This window comes from Calliopsis andreniformis, chromosome 9 (genome assembly GCF_051401765.1).
Source record: "Calliopsis andreniformis isolate RMS-2024a chromosome 9, iyCalAndr_principal, whole genome shotgun sequence".
NCBI classification, from domain to species: Eukaryota; Metazoa; Arthropoda; class Insecta; order Hymenoptera; family Andrenidae; genus Calliopsis; species Calliopsis andreniformis.
Window position 1 is genome coordinate 3,766,118 of NC_135070.1, and position 24,231 is coordinate 3,790,348.

Consider the following 24,231-nt stretch of genomic DNA (forward strand, 5'->3'; position numbering starts at 1 on the left):
AATAGCTCTTAGTAAGTTATTAGAAAATTCATACAGGTATAAATTTGTTTGCTGTCAATCATGCATTGACAAGAATGTATTGGTAGACATTTTGAAATTCAGTATTAATTAACTCTCGAAGTGATGATGTCAGATAATAAATACATTGACCTATTCGAGCTAATGCTGCCAGAAGCAGCGAATCGGTTACTATTCCACTTGCATTCCGTATTTATGTTATCATTTTCTAATAAAGCTTTAAATGACATATTTATAAACATAGTTTATTCTTATTCAGTGTCACACGATATACTGACGAAGCTGAACGCTAAAACCTGAGACACCCTGTAGACTATCGAACAATCAGCCAAACGACACAGTTACTGTCTGATATCAAGATAATCGATAATCTTCCCCTGTAACAATCCAGCCTGATGTAATCGGGGAACTCGTCGTTGTTGAAAAAAATAAGCATCATTTGATATTTCCAGCGCTGTCGATCACGGAACGCGAGCTGTTCCGCGAGCTAATTCGACGGCTAGACAGGAGGATCAATCCCGGCTTAAGCAAGCTGACATGGAACTCGGAATACGTGGACACATACATCGAGGATTGCTTTAACCAAACGGCAAATGTACGCTTCTCATCCCCTTTTTCCCACCCTCTCCCCGTGTATGCGTCCCCCCATTACCGAGGCAGTGCCTATACACGCGGCAGAAATTTATGCAGCGAGTCCGGTTCTGTCCTGGCGAAATTAAATTTTGACCCAGCCAAGTGGGGATCCGTCCGCAGCCTTTGTTTGTTTAATTAAGCAAGAAGCGCGCGCCCATCCGCGTGCCGCCGAAACGGAATAACAATAGCGGATATCCCTGGCCGCGTTTGCGGTCGTTCGTTACACTCCCTTGAAATCGAGGGGGCGGAATTCGGACAGAGCCAGGGACGAAGCTGCTGAACCCGCGATTTCCTTCCCTCTCTCGAATATCTTCTTGCAGTTCCAAGAATTTATCGACATCTACAAAGCTGCGAATGCGGAGATCATAAAGATCTGCGGGAACATCTGCGACACGCCGATAATCAAGATCAAACCGAACTACACGTACCACTTGCAGGAGCTACAGGAGGAACTGCTGGAAGCTAGGTATGACGAAGGGGGTGCGGTGTGACGATGTTGGTTTTGGATGAGAATGTGGGCGAGTGTGTCGCGCGGGTCGAGGATTTGAGAAGTATGGAATTTGCATATTTTAATATATAATCCTATCTGGTCTTATGTGTATTTTATCCGTAGTACGAGTATATTACCATGAGGAATACAGTATGTACTCCATACGAGCTTTTATTTTTAAAGTCTCCCGTATCTGGATTAATAGAGTAAACGTATTTGGATGAAGGAATTTTCAGGTAGTAAAAGAGCACTTTTCTGATAACTATTCAGATAACAAAAATTACAGTCCTTGTAATTTTTCAATCAAATAATTCTATAGAGTTGCATTTTTTGTGTCTTAAATCCTCGACGCCCTTTTTCTAATACCTCAAATGATTCATCCTAAAACACACATTTTTATTATCACGTTCGTTTGTTCTTTCAGCTATGTATAAATTTACAGGGTGTTTCCAATCATGCGAGACATTTTTGGAAGGTACATTCTAAACACAGAAACAATAAAAAAAGTTCATGTACACATATTCCGTAAACGCTTAGTGTTTTAGTTATGCGCTATTTTATATTGCGTATGCTGTGATACTTTCTTTAAAACCTGTCACTGTATGCCACTTGTTCAAGGGTCTGAAACATCCCTGAGACTAGTAGGACCTTAAAGAGAATAGCACACAATGCAAGCAAGAAATGGAGACAGTATTTTACGTAATATAAAATAGCATGTAACTAAAGAACTATGCGTTTTCGAGCATATGTACATTTGAACCCTTTTTATTGCTTTTGTACCTAGAACCTTTCCTCCAAAAGTATCTCTCGTTTTTCTTATTTCTTAAGGGAATTGAGCCAGTGGTTTACACAACACAAAATAACATATAATGAAAAAACTAAGCATTGGATTTTTTTCATTGTGTATGTATGTAAAACCTATCCTCCATAAATGTCTCATATACTTGGAAACACCTTGTATGTGTACAATGTTTCCATCACTATTGTCATCATTATCATAGGAAAGTACGTGTATACTGTTTATACCTGGTATTATAAATACAGGGATATATATGCACATACATATTTTATGTAAATAGTATACATTTGTAACAGGAAAAAGCAAGGCTGATAAAAGACATTCTGTTGGGATATTAGAGTATTCGAATAATGGTGGTTCAGATATGGATGGTTCTATTGTACGTTTCTTTTTATACTTTTTCGGAGATACCAGTCGGTTCAAGAAATGAGGAGTTGCTAATTTATTTCCAATGTACAAGTTATTTTTAAGGTCAGAAAAGAAGTAAACAGAAGTAAAAAAAATTAAATATAATATAGTATACTCGGATGAATAGTTACTTTTAAAAGTGAATTCATCAAAAGATGGAATAGTTTTTGAAATAATAGCTTATAATATCGTTCGAAATTTGACAAGACAGAAAACTACGAAAGATCTAAAGATAGAATATCTCAACATTTCAGTAAAATATTCAAGATCCTATCTAGCCCCAATCTTACTGAAATATTCTAAGAATACATCCTGTTTCAGTTTATGACTTTAATAAAACTGTTTGGAATGCACCCACTCTGTACCTGAATCACACACCAGATACAATTTGCTACTCATAGAAACATATTGACACCTGAATCATTCTGATAAAATACGAAAATGGGCAAAAGCATCTTAATGTTCAAAACACTTTAATAAAATAGTCAAAGCTATGTTCATATCATTATTTCAATTCTGACAATCCTATTATTCTAAAGTACAAATAACAAAAAATGATACTAAAAATATGATATAGATTAATTTATTATTAAATTTCAGAGACAGGATATTCCAGATCGTTTTGAGCAAGCACAGGATGCTGTTACAGTACGTGTTAATCATTTACGATGGATTTAAAGAAGTCATCGAAGATGTACGTTTACGATGCTTTCTGAAAATTTTTAAATATGTTTTATGACACAATGTAGTCTCTAAGACTACATATCTATACAGGCCATTTGACAACCGAGATTAGAAATTTTAAGGTGTGATCCTACATGACAAAACAGGACGAAAACCAAGAATGACAAAATTAAATTTAAGGCTTCGCCTGCGAGTTATTAATTGTTCAAAAAGAACCTCAAATTCGCGTGAAACGTGTGTCTGACTTGGCACTTATTCCACTACTGACGCACACTGGCCAAGTCAGACACAATGATGTCAGTAGAAGAAGTCCCAAATCAGACATGATAAAGTCAGTAGAATAGGTCTAGAGTTAGACACAGCAAAGTTAGTAGAATAAGTACCAAGTCTTATTTTAGTAAAATAGTAGAGAATCGCTCGTTAAAATTTCTAATACTTATTATCGAACACGCTGTATTATATATACATATACTGAACCTATACATCACCTTATACATCACTATTTCCTTTCACAAAATTTTATAACGCACAGTATTCAAAAAACCCCAACCTTACAACTCATTACAGTAACACATTACCTACAATCATGCCAGTTATTATGAAAGTGGTGTAAGTCCACAACTTTCTCTAAAATTTATGTCTTGATCTTTTGTGATTTAGGTCATTTCCCCGTGATTCAATTAATAAAAAAACTTCTTTCATATTTTGAGCTTACAACCATTTTCATAATAAAAACCAGCACATGTTACATAGAAAAAAAAATAGAAGTATCACGTTTATGCAAATGTCACGAAAATTGTACAAAAATAATCGAGTTCTTTGCAAGAGTTCGCCGATGGAAACAGTTGGTTCCGTCTTTGCGCTATTATGCGCATAAACTGGCAACTCGCGTTTCAGAATGCGAATTCCCGCGCGCGAAATCTTCGAAAATGTCCCCTGGCGTTATCCCCGCAAGCTATACGGGGCAATTTTCGTGCAAACGAATTCTTGGGACCCGTAGTCCAGGACGATCCGCGTTACGATATGTCGCTCCGTGACGTGACTGCCGCTCGAAGCACGTGTCTCCGCTCTGTTAATCTGGATGCTCTTGAAAGAATCGCAGGTTCCAATTCGGCGTAACACTTCCTTCCTCACGTACAATAACTGTTTTATCTATTTTGACTGTGAAACCGATAATTAACCGCGAACTAAGAATTAGATTGATATACAGTATACAGGGTGCTTCTAAATATGTGGAACAGTTTTGGAGAGTTATTTCTAGACAAGAAGACAATGAAAAAGTTTATGTGCACACGTGTCCCAAAACGCTTAGTCTTTTAGTTATACGCTATTTTATATAGCGCGTGATACTTCCTTTAAGGCCTATCACTGTGAATCACTCGTTTAAGGATCCTAAATATCCCTGAGGCTAGTAGGAACTTAAAGAGAATAACACACCGTGCAAGCAAGAAATGGGCCAGCATTTTACGTAACATAAGATAGCATGTAACTAAAGTACTATGCTTTTACAGACACATTGTCTTTGTATCTAGAACCTATTCTCCAAAAGTGTCTCTCGTTTTCCTTATTCTTTAAGGGATTCGAACCAGTGTTTTACGTAACACAAAATAACTTCATCTTTTTGATGATTTCATAACTTAATTGTGTATATATATTAAAATAAAATGAAATTAATTAGTAGTAAATAATAATATTTAAGGAAAGTATAAAATATACGCGGGTAATTCAGAGTTAGGGGTTTTCTATGTCTGTAAACCACATATTTTTGAAGAAAACATTTCACAAATAAATATATAAAAGATTGTATATTGAAGTTGAAGTACAGTAGAGCGTCGATTATCCGAACTGTATTTTCCTCGATCTTTGCTATTTAGAATTTTGGGTATTTGAAATACTAAAGATGAAATTATATAAGGATCTCAAGTAAACCTCAAGCTATAACTTAGTAATAGTTTATCTAAAGTAAAAGAAAATTGACCGTGAATTTATAAGCTAGCGTTAATTCTGATAATCCAACGTCCTACTGTAGATAAAACAATTGAGCAGTTTGAAGGAGATAGCTCTTCTCTGATCCAAGTTCTATTTTAACTGACTACAAGTTCTCAAATATTTATCGATGCCAGTGTCTGTCAGAGTGGAAGGACTACTTGAACCGGATCGACGTAGTGATTGCTGAAGCCTTCAGATTGTGTCTGAAGACATCCCTGGAGGTCATGTTCACGGCTCTTCATGGAGAGGGTACCACTCCACCATCGCCATTTATTTTGGTGCATGTCGATCTTATTAATAACAAGGTACACTTCCTGTACACGTATTTCTTGAAAAAATAACTTTAAACAGTTAAAGACACTTCAAAACAAATTAAGAAACAAGAAATAAAAGAGTCCCTAATCTTCCAGATAAACTTTGTACCAAATTTAATCGAGATAGCCAACATTATCTCCGTAATCTTCGACAACCTGCTAGAACCCTTCAAGGAGATTCGTCGCTTGGTGCACACATTTAAATTCAACGTATCGATCCCAGAATTCTGGAAAATCTACGAGAAGGATTCAAATCTTCTGGACCTCCAACAAAAACTGAACGACGGTTACATCTCATCCCAAATTCATGTTCACCCCCTTTTTACCCCCAATCACAAGAATGTTTTCCACTTTCAGAGGTCAACGTCTGTTTCGTGCAGACGCAAAATTATTTGAAAACCTGGGAACCATTCCAGGAGGTGTGGGAGGTGAATAGGGACATGTACATTCAAAGGTGATTGGGAAAATCCCGATGGAAAGGCTTTCGGGGTCGCGTTGTCGATGGTGAAAAATCGACAGTGTCCGTTTCCTTTCAGGTACGAAAAACTGAAACCCACGGCGGAGTCTTTCGATTCGGACATCACTAGATACGCCATAATCGCGAACAACGTTCAGATGCAGGACACGGTGATGACTGTGCACTTCCTCGACGTGAATGCAGATAGATTGAAGGGCGCGATCGTCGAGCAGTGCTCGGTCTGGCAACAAAAATTGATCACGCTGCTGCTACAGCAGACCGAGACTATGGTGAACCACGTTTATCACTATATCGCGGAAAATTCGAAGAAGTTAGTACCATCATGGTTTCTCGCGCGAACTATAAATCGTAGCTGCGTGGAAAGTCTTTCACGAAGAAGTCAGACAACCAGGATCTCTCTTTTCGAAGTTGACGTTTTTACTATAACGATTTATTGCGTGTTTCGTAACATAGTGATCGCTGCGCGAATGTTTCATGCTTTTCGCACCTTTTCATTCATGCAAATATATGTATACATGTATATGTAAAAGTGCAGTTTCGCTGTGGTAACACTAGGCGTCTTGTAGCACGCCACAGTATTTGTTGAGTTAAATAGTATATACAGATTTTACAATAATTGAAAAACTATTTAGAAAACCGTGTCATGGTTCTGTTCAGAAGAATTTTTTTAAATGATTTTTCAATTAATGTAAAATGTATACATAAGAAAGGTAACCCCAATTTCGCGATATTAATGTTTAAAAGGTTGTATAATATTTCTAAATAGATATATAGTGAAATTATTGAATGTTTCATAAAGCTTAGAGTTTTATCTGGCACTTGTAACAAATTATTATCCATAAAAAAGATTTTAGTCGTAGTTTAGAATAAAATAGTAAACCCCTGTAACTGATGAAATTGTCATATTCAGGGTATGCAATTTTGCCATATCGTAGCGGAAAGAGTTGCTAACTTGGTGTAGAAGAGAATTCTTTTTCAGTTTACTAGTCAAACTGATTAGATTATCTATTCTCGTATCAAATTTGCATCTAAAACAAGACGAGTCGTACTAAACACAGAACTCTGTATAAATCATCTTGGACCCCTTCTGCGATCATATCGCATCTTGCAAAAATATTATTTACATTTATTTATTTATTTATTTATTTACAAGAAGTGTCCCATCAGTGTACAATACGAAAAAAGATAGCAAATACAGAGTTGAGCATAGTAGAGAAAAACAAAAAAGTGACCATGTCATTAGTTCAGTTTTTAGTAAATTTTAGGACCGAGATCTTAAAACAAAGAATATCTTTCACGAAAAAGTTCAGATCAGTACTACACAAATTTTCCATGGTGCATAGGCGACTAATCGGGTCAAAGTGTTTATTATTCACCAGTATATTATAATTCTTGGTTGAAATGTTGTAAAACGAAGGTCATTCTGTCTACAAATCTTACACTAGTCTTATTTTGCGTTAATGAATATTTATGAGTTAATGAATTTCTCATGGGTGGCAAATTTCAGAACACTAGCGAAATTAAGATCACCTACTTTACTATTTAATGTAGGAGAATTTTAACAGCCCCTATTATTTCTGACCTGAACACCCTACTCATTAAGAGGGATACGAAATTTTTCCATGGATGATCGGGTCGTTGGTACGATTAGAGAGGGGATGGACACGACTAAGGAAATTGGGGGTGTTAGAGTATGAAGACGATATTATTCAGTAACGAGTCATTAAAGCGATCGAGCCTATCGTGTATTCGTTAACTTTTAAGTTAAATATAATATATCTTTCAGTAGTGTGTTCATTAAGTGTTAAGTAAGATATAAATTTATTCCTAGATTAACTTAAAAAATATTGTGGCATGCTACAAGTCGCCCAGTGTTGTCTCAGTGAAATAGCACCTTAATACTACAAGGGAAAATATTTTACATCGAATATTATTATTTTACAATACTTATAATTACCTAAAATTTGATAAATGTTGAGATTTGGACGTGAACGTATGAATACAGGAAAGGATTTGAATAAGTATTTTCTTTTTCTTACTTTCTTTTTTATTCATTGAACGAATAATTGAAGATTAGTGTAAAAATTTAATTATTGAAATAGTTCGGGAACTGCTAAATTTATTAGTAAATTTAAATTTACCTTGAGTTAGAATTAAGGTTTTGGGTCAGCTTCAGGTGCTCCTTAAATGGCAATCAAGTAGATTCGAGGAGCAATTGGTTCCTGCACGACCATTTATCAGGGAACCACTCGTCCAAATAGCCCCTTGTGCTTGAAATGAAACGAAGCACAGATTGAATTCTATTTAAGCAAAAATTAATTACTAATTCGAGGAGTATCTGTCCATCTTCAGATAGAAAAGCTTAATCCTGTGTTACAATTAACAATAAGTGTGGTCGTTTTTAGACTCTAAATCTTAATATATTGTAATATATTATTACACTAATATATTGTTACACTTTGCTATGGTAGGTAGAAGTAATTGAAACACGAGGCATTTAACTCTAAGCTTTTCTGCTACCAATTTACTTATCCTTTATAATGAATTTATAAATACAGGGGCAAATTTAATTTAAGAAAGTGGGAAAGTTTTATTATGGAAACCAGACACATTCTAAATTGCTACATTTATGTACCAAAATATCTACAGGGACTGTCATGAATATTCAGATGCTTGTATAATTTTAATTTCTAAATTCTATATTTTATATAACAGAGTTAAGTGGCAGACAGCAACAATACAATACATTATATCACGTGAAAGCATAGTAGACAGTATAGATACTCCAAAGAAAAAATAATCTTTCCATATTATGTGCTATTATTTAAATATCGGAGAAAAAATCGAAGAAATGTATATTCTAATATTCTGATACTTTACAAATTTTAAACACAAAATTAAGGTAATCATTTTTTGCAATGGCATGACCATCCTTATACAATAAACGGCACCGTGAAATTCACAAACAACAATTAAACGCTAAACAAAAATTAATAAATCGTATGAAAGAAAGGTAATATAACGTTAATATTATACAAAAAATAATTTTTAATATTTCAAACTATTTCAAACAAAAGTAGCATCGAATTAAATACGAAATCTTTGTATTATATATTTTATTTTATTGTATATATTTTAGTTTAACGACTTGAGTTTGCAAAGTATCTAAATTGATGTATCAGCAAATTATTTTTTCGTTTATCTTTTTTGTATAATTTTAGCAACCATATGTGATAATTTGACAATATATTTTTAGTTTTTGGTATCTGCTTATTATGATATAAATGTACGTAATATCTACATTTTATGCTTATTTTATATTTACTCAGAATGCAAAGCTTAAGTGTTAAAATTATACTAATATTCAAACATTAATGGAAGTTAAATTTTGATTACAGTTCAAATTGCGACAACTCACCAAGAGATTTTACTACACTAATACATAATAAAACTATGTTAAATTTTATCTCTAATGTAAAATCAAGCAGAGAATTTAGACCATTAGTTTCACAACTCACCAAGAAATAATCTTATCAACTCCAAAAATAATTTCAACCCCGAAAATGTTAACTCACATAAATCTTTACTTAAACTACTTGAATTCAACAAAGATTTATTCTAGGGTGACCCTTTGTCTTTCGATCAATACCATTAATATAAAATATTCGCGAGGTTCCAAGCAACCAGTCACCCTTCCCAACAGTTGTCTAACAGATTCTGTCGCGAATTTTTTTCGAATTTCACGAGAAACGACCACTCGCTGTAAATTCATTCGTTTGCAGAATAACGAAGGAACCGACGGATCTGATCAGCATGCAATACACGATGCAGTTGTTCGAGAGGCTCACCGCCGAGATTCCGAAGGAGGAGGAGAAATTCCCGAAGATCCAGGAGCAATACCAGACTTTGGGTAAACCTTTAAACGCTTTCCTGCTTTTGTAGAAGAGTTGCGCGGTGGAGGGCGGGAATCGATAACCCATGAAATCAGCGGTGCTTCCCTGCACCGCAGGGAAAGAAATAAGACGCCTCTCACAGTGGCGCTTAATTGTTGTTTTTTACCTCCTTCGCTACTACTTTCGCTGCAGAGAAGTACGAGGTAACCATGACGTTCGACTTCAAAAGGAAGTTGACGAACGTGCCACCCGCCTGGACCGCGTATTTGCAGCTCCTTGAAAAGTGTGAGGTCATGCTGGCGGAAAAAAAGGCAAGCATTTACTTTATAGGATCCTAACGTTTCGCTTTTTCTAAACTGCTGTATACCTTTGTAAAAACAGTCACGAGTGCTAGATCGTTCCGTAAGTATTTTCGTCTCTGAGAGTTGTTTAACTAAGGAAGACATTGAAACCTTGCGATTGTACTTAATTCACAATCCACTCAACTGTAGATGCATTTCACTTTAAAAAATCAATATTAATTCTCGCCTAGCTGGGTCACTTTTGACCCTGCGTTGGCTTCACTGAGTAGCAACTTCAAACACCCAATTTTAAGATATATAGACTTTGATTAAGACCTATTGATATTAAATGTTTTTTAAATTAATATGATGTTATTTGGAATGGGGGAACGATTTTGATATTTATCATTTTATCACTTTATTCAAAAAAATTTTAACATTTAAATAAGAGCAGTAATATAAATATATCATGAAGTCTATTGGACTCCGTGTCAATAATTAAGAGCTAATAACAAGAAAACGAAGATGTGATTCTAACCACATCGCTTTAGATTATTTTTTTCTTTGACGAGCAAGAAGTCGTTATGTGAACAAGTACACTTTAAATAGGGGATCACTGTACGGCACACGTTAGTGTCAGTGTATCAACTGACCCTGTAGGGGTCTGTAAGGGGTTCTATAGCTTAATACATAAAAAAAAAAACTGACCCTCTGACGAAAATAGCTGCAGTACTTATGAAACGTTTAAAAGTTTGTTCCAAAAGGACATGGCTTATACATAAAAATCTCAACAATCTTTTTTCTCCCAAGTATTTTTTTGTTATTTTTCAGGAAAGTTGAAAAACAAATGCAATTACCTATTTCTTATCATAATATTTTAAATAATTTATACTATTAAATTTCCTTCACTTATAACGTAACTCAACTAAATTCCTATTATTTCAATAAAATGAAGGGAAAGCAGTAAGATCCTATAAAAAATTTAATTTTGAAAAAAATGGACTGCAGTTAGTATGACTTTCAAGTACAAGTAAAAGTAAATGTAGCATGATCATAAAATGAATCAAACAGTAAAATGAACATGTTTGGGGCACTCGACAAGTGAAGTGAATTCTGGAAGATGAAAATTACAGCGTTCTGCAGAATCACGATTTGTTGTTGCTATCTGTTTGTATTAGACGACACTTCCACTCGATGGCTCAATTTACCACGCTATACGTGTAGACCAACTGTACTTGTCTGCATGGTATGCTATCTTCTTTAAGGTCCTGCTAGGCACGGACGTGGTTCTTAAAGAGACTATATCACGCCGCACTGTATGTGATACAAAATAGTGTACAAATAAAAAACTAAGCATTTCCAGGCATACATGCACATGATCTTCGTTACTTTGTGTCTACAGTTTGACCTCCAAAAATATCCCACACGTTTATCTTGTATAACCACATAGTGTATTTTTAATCCGTCTCTTATCAAACTCTATGTTAACTATCACTTTCTATGATAATTTCCCTTGCAAACAATTCAAAAATTGCTACTTTGAACGTTCTTAATCTTATAAAAATTTGTATAAAAATAACTACCTAAGACACTACTTAAAAACCAACCTGATCGATTGATTTTTAATTTAAAGAGGGAAGATAATTTTACTGAGCATACAACTTTTAGTGGCGCTTCTGAAGCATGATTTATGGGTTTCAGGAAGAGTTTAAGAAGATTTTACTGAATGATACGAATATGTTCAAAGACGAGATCACTGCTCTGGTCGGCAAGTTCGCTGACACAGGTCCTTTTACCTCCGAATGGACCGCGCCAGGTAAAATTGATCACGCTATTTCTTTGAAGTTCAATTTTCTATATTTAAATTTATAATGTATTACATTTTACATTTATTACATACATATTACACTTTGCTCTATTCAGTGGAAGACTATTTGTATTGTAAACTCTATAACCATGAATTGACTGTCATTCCAACGCTCTAGATGCCTTTGCTTGGATATCATACTTGAAAAGGGATATCGATTTCCTGAAAAGTCGGGAGAGTCAGCTGAAAACTCAGCTGTCAATGTTTGGTATCAGCCAACCAGACTCAAAAGAATTGATAGAATTGCAAAAGGTAATTGTATAGGGCGTTCGATAACGAGTATCAAGAATTTTAAGGGGTAATTCTACATGACAAAGTAGAATGAAAGTTAAGAATGACAAAATTATGTTTAGGGTTTCATTTCAGAATTACCAATTACTGAGAAAACGCCTCCAATTCGCATGAAATATGTGTCTGATTTGGAATTTATTCTACTGTCGGCGCGCATTAGCCAGGTCAGGTATAATGATGTCAGTAGAGTAAGTCCCAAGTTAGATATAGCAAAGCTAGAAGAATGAGTGCAAAATGAGATATAGTAAAATAAGTCCCAAATGAAATATAACAAAGCTAGTAGAATAAGTCCAAAGACAAACTTAGTAAAGTCAATAGAATAAGCAAAGCTAGTAGAATAAGTCCAAAGTCAGACATATTTCGCGGATTTTTAGGCGTTTTCTGACCAATTAATGACTCTGAAACGAGGCTTCAAACGTATTTTCGTCATTCTTGATTTTCATCTTATTTTAGCGTGTAAATTCGTCCCTTAAAATTTCTGACACCTGTCGTCGCACACCCTGTACACATTGTTATCGTCGAATAGAGATATGAACATTCGTTTTCAGAATCTCGCAGCCATCGAACTAGTGTGGCAAATCACCAACGAATGGTATGAAGCTTGGGATAGGTACAGGACTGAAAATTTCTGGGACATTGAAATGGAAGAGATGGAAAATACCGCGAACGTCTTGTTTAGGAAGCTGAACCGTCTCTGTAAAGAACTGAAAGAAAAGAACTGGGAAATCCTTGAATATGCAAGGTAATTACTATTTAATTATTTAGTCACTTTATTCTATCCTTTTAGATACCCAAATTTATATTTTGTGCAAATTTATTTATTTAAATTTATATTAGTTTTTCTTACTAATTGTAAGTAGAGCTTCGTGTATCTGAATATTCAACTGCTATCTGCATATTCCACTATCGGAATATTCTGTAATAAGGGCAGAGTATGTCCTAGCAACAGATGCCTTTTAAGAGAGCATTCTAAGCAACAGATAACAATTTAATATGAAGCTAATACTGAATGTTGTGATAATGGCAACTAAGCGAAACTGTGTAGTTTAGCCATCCATATAAAGTACAAAACAATTAATGTTAAGATACCCGATGATTGGGTTTATAATATCACACATCTACTTCAAACGTGACATCTCAAAAAATGTGATTTTTTAATTACAGTTAGAAATCAATTTGGTAAATGCACCTCTACTTGTTATAAAAAGTTTACTAATTAAGCATCAAAGTTGTAGAATTTATTCGGAGAATTCTTTAAATATAAATCACAAATTATTTAAGTAATAACAAGAAAATCAGTTAATGTAAATAACAACTATTTTTTAGACTAATTATTCAAGTAAGATAACTTTTCATTAAGTAAAACTACTCTTTATGTCAATATTATGTATTTAGAAAATATTTTTCTCCTAAACTCATAAATAGTTTCTTGCTTCCCCTAAAGAACATACTTTTTTAAGTTGTTACTTTTACGATGCATATCCAATAGGTACATTCTTCTAGAGTATGCTATTGCTTGAGGTGGGTAGCTGGTTTAAATTTATTTAATTTTAATCGTCGACTGCCGAGAAGTTAAAACCATAAACGATATCGTTTCGTGCAGCTGCTGCCTCGCTTCTCAGGCAATAACAATTAACACACCATACATCCACGATGCCGTAAGTACTGTTGATGACCCCGTACCGATAGGTCAAAATTTTCCGTGTCACCATGTTTCCAACTCTATAATATTATATTTCCTGTTGATCACTCACACAAGACAAATGTTTCAGGATGGAAGTGGACAAATTCAGACGCACCCTCCCGCTCATCACAGATCTGAAAAATCCAGCCATGAGACCGCGGCACTGGCAGAGAGTCAAAAAAACCACCGATCGCGATTTTGACGAAACATCTAAGGACTTTACCTTGAGCGTTATCGCCGAAATGCAACTGCAGAATTTTGCGGAGGAAATCGGGGAAATTTCGAACTCTGCCACGATGGAACTAGCCATCGAATCTGTAAGTAAACTTGCTTCCGCATTGATAGATATTTGTCCATAATTGCGTGTGTGCAGTCGATTGCGGTGATTATACATATACATGTATGAGTAACTTCAAAGGATAATCTGAATTGCTTTGAATATTGGTAGACTTAGAGATTATCCATACTGATCCCTTATTTGGGCTGAAGATTTAATATGTTCAGTATCAATTAATTATTGAGCGATTTAAATGTATCTTCCTTAATAATTTACAGTTGTAAATGTATCCCCCTTATTATTTAAATCCTGATAAAAGTATAATTAAAAATACAAAATCTGTGGGAAAGAAGAGTACTAACATCAAAGAAAGATAGATAATAGATACCTTACAATTATAAATTTATATTTCTCACGATAACTTTCAGGGTCTCCAAACCATCAGCAATATCTGGGCCACGATGCCAGTGCTATTGGTTCCCTTCAAAGACAGAGGTATATACAAGCTCACATCGATAGACGACATAATGCACGTGCTGGATGAGCATCAGGCTCAGCTATCCGCCATGAAAGCTACAAGGTACAGCGAATTCTCAAGCTTCTAAAGTTTCCATAGTATCTTCAGCCACTTGTCCGAGACCTCCAAGTTAGCTCTTTCCAAGGACCATAAGCTTCTGTGCTCAGATTTCTCGAACTTTCAGATCACCTTTGATTAACTTCCAGAATTTTCTAAACTATTCAATTCAGTCTTTACTTGCGCAAATTTCTAAGTTATCTTTCTCCAAATTTCCTTAATCCCTTATTCTCCTTTTCTCAACTTTCTTAATCTTCCAAAGCATCACCTTTTCCCTTCCTGAAAATCCACTCACCATGAGAACGTTTAATGTCCCACGTGCGACTGTTACAGGTTCGTCGAACCGTTCGCTGAGGCAGTCGATTACTGGGAACGTGCACTGTCGACTGTTGGAGAGGTGCTCGAGATAACTCTAATAATTCAACGTGGTTACATGTACATGGACAATATATTCACCACGGCGGACATCAGGAAACAGCTTCCTAAAGAAACTGACCAATACGACAAACTGACGAAACTGTGGACCCAAATAACGTCGCGAATGGCTGCTCATGGCTTGGCCTTGCCAGCTACACACGATCCACGTACGTATTTTCAAAAATACAAAAAATATGAAGATCAAACTCTTAGGCCATCTTAGATTCCTCTAGGATGCTAAACTTAGAAAACTGAATTTTGAATAATTTTGATAGTCAATCAACTATCAAAACTCAACTTCGAAAAAAATCAGCTTATGAAAATGCTTATCCTCTTTAAATTTTGGTGTATTATGTCCTCCATTAAATTCTGAGAACTTTATTATACAGTTTGTATAAAATCAATAGGATAAAAAATTGTCTTTTAATTGAACTATGCTATTTGTCGACAACTTCTATTACCTTCTCTCCCTTCTATTGTAAAAACTAGCCTCTTACTGGGTTTTTATCGCTTACATCAGAATTTTCTGTCTTAACCATTCAGGCTATCTTTTGCATACATCTGCTGATACACTGTTATCGTTATGAGCTCTTCAATGAATTATTTAGTTTCTGCTATCTGAGAATCTTAAAACATTTTCCTGTAATAAGATAGTTAATCTATGAGAAAGAACATGCAAACGTTGCAAATTATTAGTATTATAAAGTGTACGTTAGTGTCATCCATGAGAAAGTCGCAGAACTTAATGAAAGACTTAGTACTTTTACAGGATGGCAGTGCAGTAACTCTTAGTATAGTGAATTGCTTAATCTCAATTATAATTTCGTCTATGATAGCATTAACACTTTAGCTACTAGCGACATATTAATAGACTCATTAGGGTTTATCGGTGGGTAAAGTATTAAAAAACACTTTATTGAGAAACATTCCCACTTGTACAAGTTAAGTTGATTTATAAAGCTATGCGACTTTAATTATTTACATCTTGAAAATTATTAGAATCTCTGTTCTGTAAGTTCTCAAAAGTGTATCAAACTGCAAGAGGATGAACCAGTTTCCTTCTCCTTGTTAGAACCACGTAAAGCATAAGAAAATATAAATTAGAGAAGAGCATAATACCAGTACAAGAGAGTAAAGAAATAAAAAGCCGTGTTTAAAGGGATCGTATGGAAGTAAGATACACGTGATACATTGTAATTCGAGAGAGGATTCGCGCCATAATATCCGCGCAATTCCACCGTGGAATGAGAAAGGAAAAATGGGAAGGGAATGTACAGCGCGTCGCCGTCGTCATTTCAAAGGAGGGGGCTAAAAAGGAAAAAAGCAACCAGCGTGCCGTAGCCGCGCTATAAAATAATGTAAATCCGGTCTACCGGAAGCATTTGCATTTTTTCCACCGTCCCACTCAATGTCTTTGTCGGTCCTGGCTCTTCCCCTTTCAGCGAAGCTGCTCGAGATTCTGAATAAAATCAACGACGAGCTCGAGGTGATGCAGCGGGCCCTCGAACAGTACCTGGAAACCAAACGATATGTGTTCCCGAGGTTCTACTTCATTTCGAATGACGATCTGCTTGAGATCTTAGCAAACTCCAAGAAACCTGAAATGATACAGCCTCACATCAAGAAACTGTTCGAGAATATCAAGACTCTGACTCTCACCAAAGTATGTACCTATGGTTGTAAAAGAATTGCCTAACAAGGGCCATCACTTTAGTGTCATCTTCCAATTTTGATGAAACTACAAATATGAGTAATGCACCAAAAAATATTAATCATTCTTTTAGCTTTTGATATTCATGTTTAGCGGATAAAAACGACTTTTTCGGTTAGGGTGGAAAATACATTATCGTAAATATCTCAAATTTTGTTTGTGTCATCTTATTGGTTACGAAAAAACCACATATTTTGACTGTGTACCATTGTTTTCTATCTGCATTAGTTTTTAACTCACATATTTTTGTATCAAGCTTCAATACTGTTTTATGGACTTGAGATTTTACGAACTCTTATTTTTAAGTAAAAAAAAATTCTTTTAACTCCCTTTTTTCTTTCTGTATATGTAAATTTTTTATATTCTAAATTTCAATTAAGGCCTTGACTCAAATTTTTTGAAAATGTAGCGTAGGTCATCTTGCCTTACAACTACAAATACTTTTAATTAATTGTTGGTTTTACTACAGCTGGAACTGGTCTTTGAATGATTTTTCAGTCGCTTGCTGGGAAAAACATAGCGACAGGAATGTCCTCTAGCGAAGGGGAACATATTGACTTTATTCAACCAGTATTTCTCGAGGGACAAATCGAGAAGTGGCTGTGCACGATTGGTAAGTAAATTTGGACGTTTTTAAGTCATCATTTGTACCTTCCGATCAACTCTAAATTAACCACCTACTGCATTGATTTTTTATTCGCAAAAAATCCCTTCAAAGGCCAAAAATCTTAGAATATTTAAGAGGGAATATCTACCCAGACCCACTCAAGACTCTTGAACATTTTGGGTAAACGCTTTTTTCTATATGTAGCACGTCTTTATGAATCTTTCTAAGAATTTTCTGAGAAAAATATGTAAAGATCATAAAACGTACTATAGAAAAAACTACGTATAGAAAAAAACTACCTAAAAAAATTCAACAACTTTTTAAAAAATTCTCAAAGCTGCATGTGTTTTAAGCGCGTCTGACTAGGTAACTGCCCTTAAATACACATTAATAAAAATTCGTGTAATTCCTTCTAAACATAATACAGCACGAAGTGGCTCATCTTTCCCAATCAGCATTCCTCGACTTCCATCCTAAAGTAATTTCAAAGTTCACCAAAATAGAAATTTAGCAAGACCTTTCATTCCTGGCGAATCAAATTAACAGAACCTTTCTAATTGAGTACAGCAACTACTGAAACTAAAAGTGGCAAAAGACTAATCCAAAAATAAAAGCAACAAAGACTGTAACCCCTCGCCGCCCCTTAAACGCGGCTCATTCGCACCATCCATGCCGGAAATCCGATTTGAACTCGTACAATCGGTCAGCGAGCGTCGGCGCGTGGGTGAAAAAGGATTAACCGTCGTGTTCCACTCGCTGGGCTCTTCAACTCCGCGCCGGTTTTAGCGGCAACAATTCAGCACCGATTTTTGACGGCGGAAAAATGGTGACACGCCAAAAATAGAGTGGCCACGGTTGGGAGCGGGGGCTGGCCAGGGGAGCAGATAAGCGAGAAAATTGGAGGCGAAAAAAAAAACTCTCAATTGCAGAAACCGCGATGAGGGAGAGCCTACGCGAGGTGTTGAGGCAATGTCGAAGCGCCCTGCGAAAAATGTCGTCGAAACGCGACAGGTGGGTGAAAGAGTGGCCCAGCCAGCCGGGAATTACGTCTAGCCAGATCCAGTGGACGGCCGACTGCACCCGCACTCTGCTGCACTGCAAGTGAGTACCGCGTTGTACGCGAAAATTTAGCGACGTTAGTTAGAGGACACGAGGGTGGCTCGACGCTTGGGAGGGGGGACGAAGGGAAAACTGAATCTAGTGTGGTCGGGGAGGGATGGTACTGCGCCGAAGACTGCCAGAGACGGGCAGAAAGGGACGCGCGGAGGCAAAGACGCGCAGAGGTGGCTGAGCAAGGGACGAAGAGAAGGTGAGCGTGAGAGGGATCGCGGATAGAGGGACACGGTAACTCTAATAAGGGGAATTTTGCATATTCTACCTCTCGTGCTGCGATCCGCCACCCACCGTGCACCCTCCCTCCCTCGTTTGCATATACTAGCCGTACTGCGAATAATTTAACCCACCCCCAGGGCCGTCTATATCCGTCCCTACCTAACCGGAGAAAATCCCTCGGTCCCGGGACCCTGTTCTAACGTGCGCGTAACGGGGAGACGGTGCACGCCATGCTCGAGGCGTCTCTCTGTTACCAGAGGGGACGGCCAGTCGGACTGAAAGAAATAAAAGAGCACAGAGGTGTCGGACAAAGAGGCTGATTATGCTGTTGAGGGAGAATGGCCCGTGCGCTTTGGAGCTGGAGAGCCTTCGTCGGTTAAAATTTCCAGGATGCTCTTTGGCCGCGGAACGACCGGGTTAAATGTCCGGCCGTGGGGCCGAGGGGGTGTACACTCGCGGAGCGAAGACTTTTTTGGCGGATTCGGTGCACGGACTGCTGAAAATTTTCTACCCCTTTTTAATTCGAACGAGTTCGTTAAGGATGGAGCAGAGTTAAAGGGATGAGAAGGAAGCGTAGCTTCTGCAATGCTCTTGCATGATTAGTGGAGACGGTGCGCGAGTGATCACTGAAGAGGTGCAGTGATTATGATTAAAGAGGAATTCAGTGATGTTAGCTCTTTTTCGCGATTCGAATGGAACTGATTTCAAATATGTAGGCATTTTTTTTCTAAGCGGTGTATGTGTATTTTATTGACTTTTTGAAGTAAGAGGTTTTGTGTGAATGATTTTAAATGCTTAGAGTTTTAAATGCTCAGACTTTGGAAACGCTGGTATTTTGTATTGCACATTATTGTAAAACTATGGACAATAGAGATGTAGGTAGAGTTTTATTATTCAGAAAAAAGAATCAAAGATCCATCTCTAATTCCTTTCCACTCGTTCATTACTTCTATCAGCTTTTATGTGCCAATTTTGTAAAACTACTTCTGATTGTCTAGTATATGTAGCCTGTGGTCATTGACTTAGGACTGCACTGTCAAACTTATTCCTAAATACACAGCCATGTGTACATAGCAATTAACTTACCTTTACCTACCTTCGAGCCACTACGAGGCATTAACTCTTACTGCAATACTCAAAGATAACTATCAGGTGCGATAAATATGTTGATCTTTCAATCGCTTGAATCAGTCTCGCTGTAATTCTCGAGTAAATTCACCTATTCAAGACGAATGAGTTCTTGTAAGACAAACTCCCAGTATCGAAATTTTCGTTTTGGTTCATATATTACACACATGGTGGGTCAATGTCAGTCGTCTTTTTGGTTAGGTACTGCATTATACACCTGGTGTGTAATATGTCTCAAATGGGTTAAGGTGAAAATATTGCAAGTTATGCAATAAATATAAGTTGCAAATATTATAAATTATATAAAAAAACTTATTTTAGTTATTTTGTATAAGTTTTCTTTTCGATGATGTTTAAACATTTCATTGTGTATAAATTTTGTGTAGCAGTAAATATAATACCCATTACATTTACTAATTTTCTAAAAATAGGGTCAATCAATGTATGGGGATCAACAACTGTATACGTTACCCTGTTAGGACTTGTATTGTGGAAAAACTTAATTAACTCAAAATTAATATAAAAAAGGGACAAAATGTCCTACTTAAAAAGTAGGATTTACTGTGCTAATGGTAGCAATAGTGACAAACTATTGTAACACAACGTCAAATCGTGAAAAATGAGCAATAAGAATCGCCAATTCCATAAAAAGAAATGTTTCACTAATGCAAATATCGAACGGTTTTATTTCAATGATCACGGACTATAACTTTCTTTAACTCTAATTTTACAATAAATATTAAGTAAGTTATACATAGCTTTTGAAGACAACACGAAGCTTATACTATAACTACAAAATAAGATTTTTACACTCACATCACTTACGAACGAATTAACTCATATGTACCTCCGCTTACCTATACTGTATTCCTCTCAGAAATATAAGACATAGGAAGAATTGTTCTTCTTCCTCGAATAAATGGGGTTCAATCGCTTAAAGGTTGGTGGACTCGAGAAGACCGCTGAAGAAGCTCCGAAAGCGGCAAAACCAAGCGCTGAGCAAGTATTCGGAAGCCATCAGGAGTGACCTGAGCCACCTGGACCGTCTGAAGTTCAAAGCCATCGTCGTGATCGAGATACATGCGAGGGACGTTATCGAAAAGATGTACCGAACGAGTAAGTCACCCGAGTGGCTATCCGATTTCGAATTTAGTCGGCTTATCCACCAGTCCCTTGTCAGTTTTCGACCCTTCCCCGTTTCGACCCCTTTTCCTCGGCTGCTGATGGTCCAGTTTCCCGCGCGTGGAGTTGCTTGCAACAAATTATAGGTTTTATGGAATCCGGCCTTGTTATACGACGAACAACACGTTTCACAGCCCCAACCGTTCCCCTCGTAAATTCATCCCCCGATATCGAATCGAAAATAGATAAGCGGGAGGATGGACAGGAAGCGTGCATTATCCTTGTAACGCTGGAAACAATTTGCCATGGAGGATGGTAAACGCAACTACGCGAATAGGTACTATATTTGCGAATCGCTGCTGCAACGTGTCTGGCAAATGCCAGACTCTGTTTGTCGACAATGGAAATATACTGCTCGCTAACGTAATTATGTGAGTGGAACTAATACCTAGGTAGAAATTGATATTGACCTAGATTGTATTAAATGGAAATAGAAATTTCGAAAAAAGCTACTTGGCTCCATTTTTTGTACGAGTCGCTTGGCTGCAGGTGAATGTAAATTTAAATTCTATACGTGAAAATGAAATGAAAATTAAGTAGAACCAAATTACGATTGTATCTTCGTTTATTAAGTATAACATATCTCGAGACAAGAGAATTTGAGACCACTTGGAATTATTTTGAATTTCTGCTTCTTCGACAGTCAAATAAGATTCAAAATGATTCGATGTGGTCTGATCCCGTTACTAGTCGCGTGACATACTTCGAAGCAAGTATTATTGTATAGGGAATACTTCAATTATATGTTAGTTACAGCTCCTTTTCGACGAGCTTCGAAGGCAGATTCCTTTTTCATCTTTAGAAGCACATATTCTACCTTTCAACGAATTTATGTTAGAGATTCAAAAAGTGTAGCCAAGGAAGGCAGTAAATGAGGCCAAACAGTTCTGCCAATAGGTGATAGCTGGTGATTATATTGGATTTCTCAACTATCGAGTGCTGTAGGATTGTTTAGAGAAAGAGAGAGTTTGGAGATGACAGTATTGTTAATGAATAAGAATATCGTTCTTAGAGAATTTGACCACGGAGTGAGGAAGACTATGCCTTTTGGCAAGAAGACTATGATGAATCCCACATCATTTATCCCATAACTGTCGATTGAGAACATAATTTTAACATATAACCTTATAAACTTCATAAAAGTGGTCTGAATGTCGGTAAATTGAGTGCTACCACTGTCTGAGGGAAGCTTATGGCAGAGATCAAGCCATAAATCGAGAGTTCTTTTCTAGTTATGAGATGAGTGCCCATTTAGGTTAATAGTTATGATAGATTCTGCTCTTTTTAAAATTTGTAATTAACAAACAAAAACTTAAGCGTAATTTCTTAATTTTTGATTTTCGTTTTAATTTGGCGTCTAGAATTACTCCTTCAATTTTAACCTACTTATAGCCAAATACCCTATAGATCTTTCTGTTTAGTTTTAGAAGTAGTAATAAAAATTAAATACATGAATCTAAAATAATCGATTCGAAATTTGATACTGTTTCAGGCTGCAAAGACGTGTCCGCGTTCGAGTGGTTGTCACAGCTGAGATTCTACTGGGATAAAGACATTGATGACTGTATCGTTTGGCAAACGAACACCTATTTTGTGTACGGGTATGAGTACCTTGGGAATACGGGACGACTGGTAATAACACCTCTGACAGATAGGTAATTCTCTAACTTTTCTTTAAAGTATTGAAAGTGAAAATTCAAAATTTCAAACTTTACACTCTACATATACGCTGAAGTTTGAAGTTCCACTCTTATATACTCATAAACAAAATAATCCACAATTACTACATCAACAATAAGTATTATTATGTACTCTTTAAATTACCAATGGATAACATTGTTGGAGTTCAAACGAGAGACCGATTTTATATTTAACAGACATATTTTAGTGAATAGAGAAGTAATAATTTCCGATTTTGATTGAACCTAGTAGATGTGTAAAATAGCCAAAAATAATCGGGTCAAATCCACGTCAAGGGGGTGAAAACCGCCCCCAAAATTGAGGGTTGAACTCGTATATCATTTAATATCTTTGAAGCCATTGCATGTAGAAAATAATTTTACATTAGTTAATTATGTATCTTTGAACGTGGACTCCAAGGGTGTAAATAGTTTTAAATAATATCTATTTATTTCAAAAATATTCTGAAAAATGCCATATTTTTTACCACTTTGGGGTAAACTGTTAATCAAGTTTTTCACAAATTTACTTGTGGATACTATATGCTAAATCACAAAATACGAATATTTTAGAATCTTGAATTTTTACATCGTAGAGGAAATAATTCTGTTCATAGTTTAACCACATTTCTTGTAAGAACGAATTTTAATAATATTTTTTAAATAAATAGATATTCCCAAAAATTGTTTACACCGTTAGATTCGACACTCAAAAATACATTATCAACTAATTTATAATTTGTTTCTACACCCAATGGCTTCAGAGATGCTAGGCGAAATATGGCTTCCACGCCGAACTTTGATTGCCAACCCTTTAATTTGGGTTTGTACCTATATAAAAAAAATTCGCGTCGAATATTTTCGGCTACTCTACAAACCTGCCAAGCTTCATCGAAATTAAAAATGACCACTTACAAAATTAAAACTTTGTTATAATGTGATGTAAATATACAGTATTAAACCTAACCAAGACCTGGCTCATATAATTTGAAGGAGTCTAATATCCTAATAATTATCGACTAAGCAAGGGGAATTTTAACCTTTAACTAACAGTGACTAAAAGAACCTTCTCCAGAATTTGGACTTGACGAAGGCAGAAGTGACTTGTACCGCAAACAGTGATGAATAATTTGGGTCGACGAGATAAAACTAATCGGATGAATCCTACTAACAAGATGTTCATCATCTAACAACGTGACGTACGAAAGCTATCGCCGCTGCGAAAGCCTACGTTTCGCGAACCTGTCAATAGTGCAATGCGAGATAATTAAGTCAGACTCGTGATGATTGCTAGTACCACATGAAATTACAGCGTATCCCACCCTTGCCTCTAACCCTATCGAAATGTTAACTTCATTGGTTTGCTAATGGAATTAAGCATACGCGAACACGACTGCAATGCTACGTCAAATTGTCTGAAACTTCAGCACGATCCTGTACACCAGGAATTACTGTGTCACTTTATGCCCGATAGAGCATCGTAAGGAACTATTTC

The 24,231-nt window shown here is 36.2% G+C and overlaps 1 protein-coding gene across 1 annotated transcript in view; it reads left to right on the plus strand.

Moving 5' to 3' along the window:
• The window catches only part of Kl-2 (dynein heavy chain 2, axonemal kl-2), a 74,438-nt gene that overhangs the window by 13,072 nt on the left and 37,135 nt on the right, over positions 1–24,231 (plus strand). Inside the window, exons 6-25 of the mRNA XM_076384830.1 lie at positions 471–613; positions 972–1,117; positions 2,949–3,042; positions 5,156–5,326; positions 5,432–5,621; positions 5,693–5,789; positions 5,872–6,123; positions 9,596–9,723; positions 9,899–10,017; positions 11,689–11,803; positions 11,973–12,106; positions 12,694–12,887; positions 13,918–14,146; positions 14,535–14,686; positions 15,014–15,264; positions 16,540–16,760; positions 17,307–17,421; positions 18,345–18,516; positions 20,816–20,991; positions 22,550–22,712. Coding sequence (XP_076240945.1) covers positions 471–613; positions 972–1,117; positions 2,949–3,042; positions 5,156–5,326; positions 5,432–5,621; positions 5,693–5,789; positions 5,872–6,123; positions 9,596–9,723; positions 9,899–10,017; positions 11,689–11,803; positions 11,973–12,106; positions 12,694–12,887; positions 13,918–14,146; positions 14,535–14,686; positions 15,014–15,264; positions 16,540–16,760; positions 17,307–17,421; positions 18,345–18,516; positions 20,816–20,991; positions 22,550–22,712 — 3,262 coding nt within the window. The remainder of the gene's footprint in view (positions 1–470; positions 614–971; positions 1,118–2,948; positions 3,043–5,155; positions 5,327–5,431; positions 5,622–5,692; positions 5,790–5,871; positions 6,124–9,595; positions 9,724–9,898; positions 10,018–11,688; positions 11,804–11,972; positions 12,107–12,693; positions 12,888–13,917; positions 14,147–14,534; positions 14,687–15,013; positions 15,265–16,539; positions 16,761–17,306; positions 17,422–18,344; positions 18,517–20,815; positions 20,992–22,549; positions 22,713–24,231) is intronic.